Source organism: Artibeus jamaicensis, unplaced genomic scaffold, assembly GCF_021234435.1.
Source record: "Artibeus jamaicensis isolate MK-2021 breed Jamaican fruit bat unplaced genomic scaffold, CSHL_Jam_final scaffold_660, whole genome shotgun sequence".
Classification (NCBI taxonomy): Eukaryota; Metazoa; Chordata; class Mammalia; order Chiroptera; family Phyllostomidae; genus Artibeus; species Artibeus jamaicensis.
This window is the reverse complement of record NW_026522052.1, coordinates 11,302,901-11,306,145: the sequence shown is the minus strand read 5'-3', so window position 1 is coordinate 11,306,145 and position 3,245 is coordinate 11,302,901. Positions and strand designations below refer to the sequence as shown.

At 43.1% G+C, this 3,245-nt stretch overlaps 1 protein-coding gene across 1 annotated transcript; it reads right to left on the bottom strand.

Moving 5' to 3' along the window:
* Positions 1-317: 317 nt before the first annotated feature.
* On the bottom strand, positions 318-1,259 carry LOC119044711 (olfactory receptor 8B12-like). The gene has a single exon (XM_037139198.2). It carries the CDS (start codon positions 1,251-1,253, stop codon positions 318-320), a length of 936 nt encoding a protein of 311 aa, XP_036995093.2. The 5' UTR covers positions 1,254-1,259.
* Between the last annotated feature and the right edge of the window lie 1,986 nt (positions 1,260-3,245).

The window sequence follows — 3,245 nt, the reverse complement described above, 5'->3', positions numbered from 1 at the left end:
AAGGGGCTGGGATGGGTGAAATAGACAAAAAACTGTACTTGAAAAATAACTAAAGAAAATTAAAAAAAAAAGAAATGATTCTAAAGCTCCATTCATACTGCATACTGTATGATTGCAAAGACGATTTTCAAGAAATAAAGAAGGAAGAGTTGGGGTGATGGTAAGAGGAAATAAATCCATTTGGGAAAGAGTTAAAATTTTCTTTAAATATAGAATACAAAAGCATGAAGGTTGAATTCCTTAATGATGATGATGATAAAAATAGCAGCACTCTAATTTAAAAATTCTCATCCCTTTTCTCAATTTCCAATTTTTTTTCAAGAGAAAGTTATTCTGCCCAAGGTTTTCTTCATGGCTAATTTGACATCCTTGTTCCTCAGGCTGTAGATTACTGGGTTCAACATAGGAACCACAATGGTATAGAACACAGTACAAACTTTGTCCCATTCAAGGGGTAAATTAGCAGGTGGTTTAAGGTACACAAAAGCTGCTGAACCAAAGAAAAGACAAACTGCCATTATATGAGAACTGCAGGTACTAAAGGCTTTGGATCTGCCCTCAGTAGAATTAATGTGGAAAATGCTGGAAAGAATGAAGCCATAAGACAGAAAAATGGTCACAATGGGCACCCCAATGTCAATGGCCACAAGAGTAAACACCACCAGAGTATTCATGTAAGAGCTGTTGCAGGAGAGCTCAAGGAGGGGAAGGAAGTCACACATATAATGATTGAGAAGGTTTCCTCTACAAAAGGTCAGAAACAGTATATTACCTGTATGCGGTATAGCCCCCAAAAACCCCATCCCATGGACACACAGCAAAAGTAATACACACACCTGAGGAGACATGGTGACCATATACAACAGTGGTTTACAGATGGCCACATAGCGGTCATATGCCATTGCTGACAGGATGAAGCTTTCAGAAATGACAAAGAAGGCGAAAAAAAAGAACTGAGTCATACACCCTGTGTAGGAAATGATGTTCTTCTTTGAGACAAAACTCATCAGCATTTTGGGGATGATAGCAGAGGAGTAACTGAAGTCAATGAAGGACAAGTTGAAGAGGAAAAAGTACATGGGGATATGAAGGTGAGAGTTCAGCCCAATCAGTGTTATCAAGCCCAGGTTCCCCACCATGGTGACCACATAGAAGCCTAGAAACAGGAAGAAGAGAGGGAGCTGGAGTCCTGGCTGGTCTGTTAAGCCTGCGAGGATAAACTCTGTCATAGAGGAGGTGTTATCTGCAGCCATCCTCCTCTGGGACTGCCTGGGAGAAAAAAAGAAGAGTTGCTCACACAGACAGAGAAAAACAACCCACTCCTGATACTGCAGTTTTAACAGGGAGGTGTGGAACTTAGAGTTGAGATGGCATCGCCTTTTTCCTGCATCTCTGTTTTTATGATCCCCACATGGCTTCAACCATCTTAGTAACTGTTGGTGGGTGAAATTATCCTCAAGAGAATGGGCTCATCCAACTGAAGAGAAAGTCCGCAAAGCTCAGCTGGGGTGACCCTGCAACCTTGCAGTGACCCTCTTCTGGTACTGCCTGTCCTCTACAGTGGGGGGCCAAGTTTCGTGTGACCTGGGCCCTTCTCTGCAGTGCTGTTGTGAAGCAGAAGCCAGTTGCCCTAGACCTTCCACCTTTGGTCACAGCTGGTCAGAACAGAAAGTTGAGGCTGTGTTGCCCTGAGTCTTTGGCAGGAATGGCTGTGGAAATATTATGTAAAAATAATACTGGAGTAATAAGGTAAAGTTATTAACTAAACCCCATAAAAAAGAAACATTTGCTGAAAACTAACTAAAGTAATGGCACTGTTCTAAGTGCTCTGGGCATTTTGGTTAAACCCACTGAACAGGCGAGGACACAGGGCACAAGTTCCAGTCCTTCTAGTTGGCAGGGGAGGGGTACTCCGTATGTCTGGCTCCCGGATTCGAGCTTCATACCCTAACCACCCTGCACAGACCAGGTCCGGAAGGCACTCACCCTCCTTCTGCCTGCAGTCACAGTGCTGGACTCTGCTGGCTCCCACCCATCTCTCTCATGGAGACTCACATGGCCCTGGTGAGAGGAAGGGGACAACTCAGAGCTAAGACTGCTCTGCTTCTGACTCTCCTTTAAAATTCGAAGCCTTTAGTTTGTCTTGGTTCTCCTGTTGAGCTGAAGAACATGGTCTCAGACCTTTGTCCTGAGCCTGCAGTTCAGCTTCCAGGGTTGGAACAGAACTTTTATAACATCTGTGTATAACCAGAGACTGAAGAGTGTTATTCTGGACTAGGGACCACAGTGACCTAGTTACAGAGGCTCCCTCAGGTTTCCTGCTCCCTAAGGAAGAAGCAATGTTTGTTTATGCCCTGATGGTGCCTGACGCGGCTTTAGATGGCCTTTTCTTTCATTCATGTTACATCTTTATAAGAACAATTAAGAATAAAACTCTAGGATAAAGAATTCTTTTGCTTACTGTGTGCTTACTGTATACTGACCTCTGTATTTAATGCAGCCCCCTCCTCTGAAAGGTTTAGAGCAACCCATACATAATTTCATCACGTTCATTCCTCAGAATGACCTCGTAGGGTAGACCTATTTGTCTCCCCTAATAATACATGAAAGAAACATGAAAGTGCACTGAAGGAAAAGAAAGCTAGGGAGGGGGACAGGACACAGGGGAGAGTATCTGAAAGGGCAAGTGCTAGAGATTTCAGTTCAAATAGCGGGATCTGACAGTTAAGCAATGACTTGAGAAAGACCTGGAAAGTCTTTGCTTAATAATAACACCAGTTACTCTAATGAAATGCTGGGTGTCATGGCTTAATGCAGCACATTCCCCAGGCAACAGGGTTTTGTCCCACAGTTTTATACATTACTCCAGCCCAAATTATCGCTGTGGGGAAGGAAATTCTGACCAAATAAAAGGGTAGAGGTAAGAGACCTTGCTGGGTTTTAGATAACCACAAGTCACACAGTGTAAATATTTGGCTGAGACTGATATAAAGATTAAGAATATTTTATGTGCCAATTTGCCCCTTTCCCAGGGTATTACATAGTCAGGATGGCAAATTTTGTATTCAAAAAACAAATCTCTATTTGCGGAAGTTCAAGAGTTGGTTAGCTGATGAATTCTGTTTCTTTTTGGTCATAGTTAAGGTCAGAAGTTCCTTGGGAGAAATACGACAGTGGAACAGAAAGGCAGAACCCATCAGCTTCCAGGCAAGTCCCACTGAAACCACTACACATGGGCTGTGTGT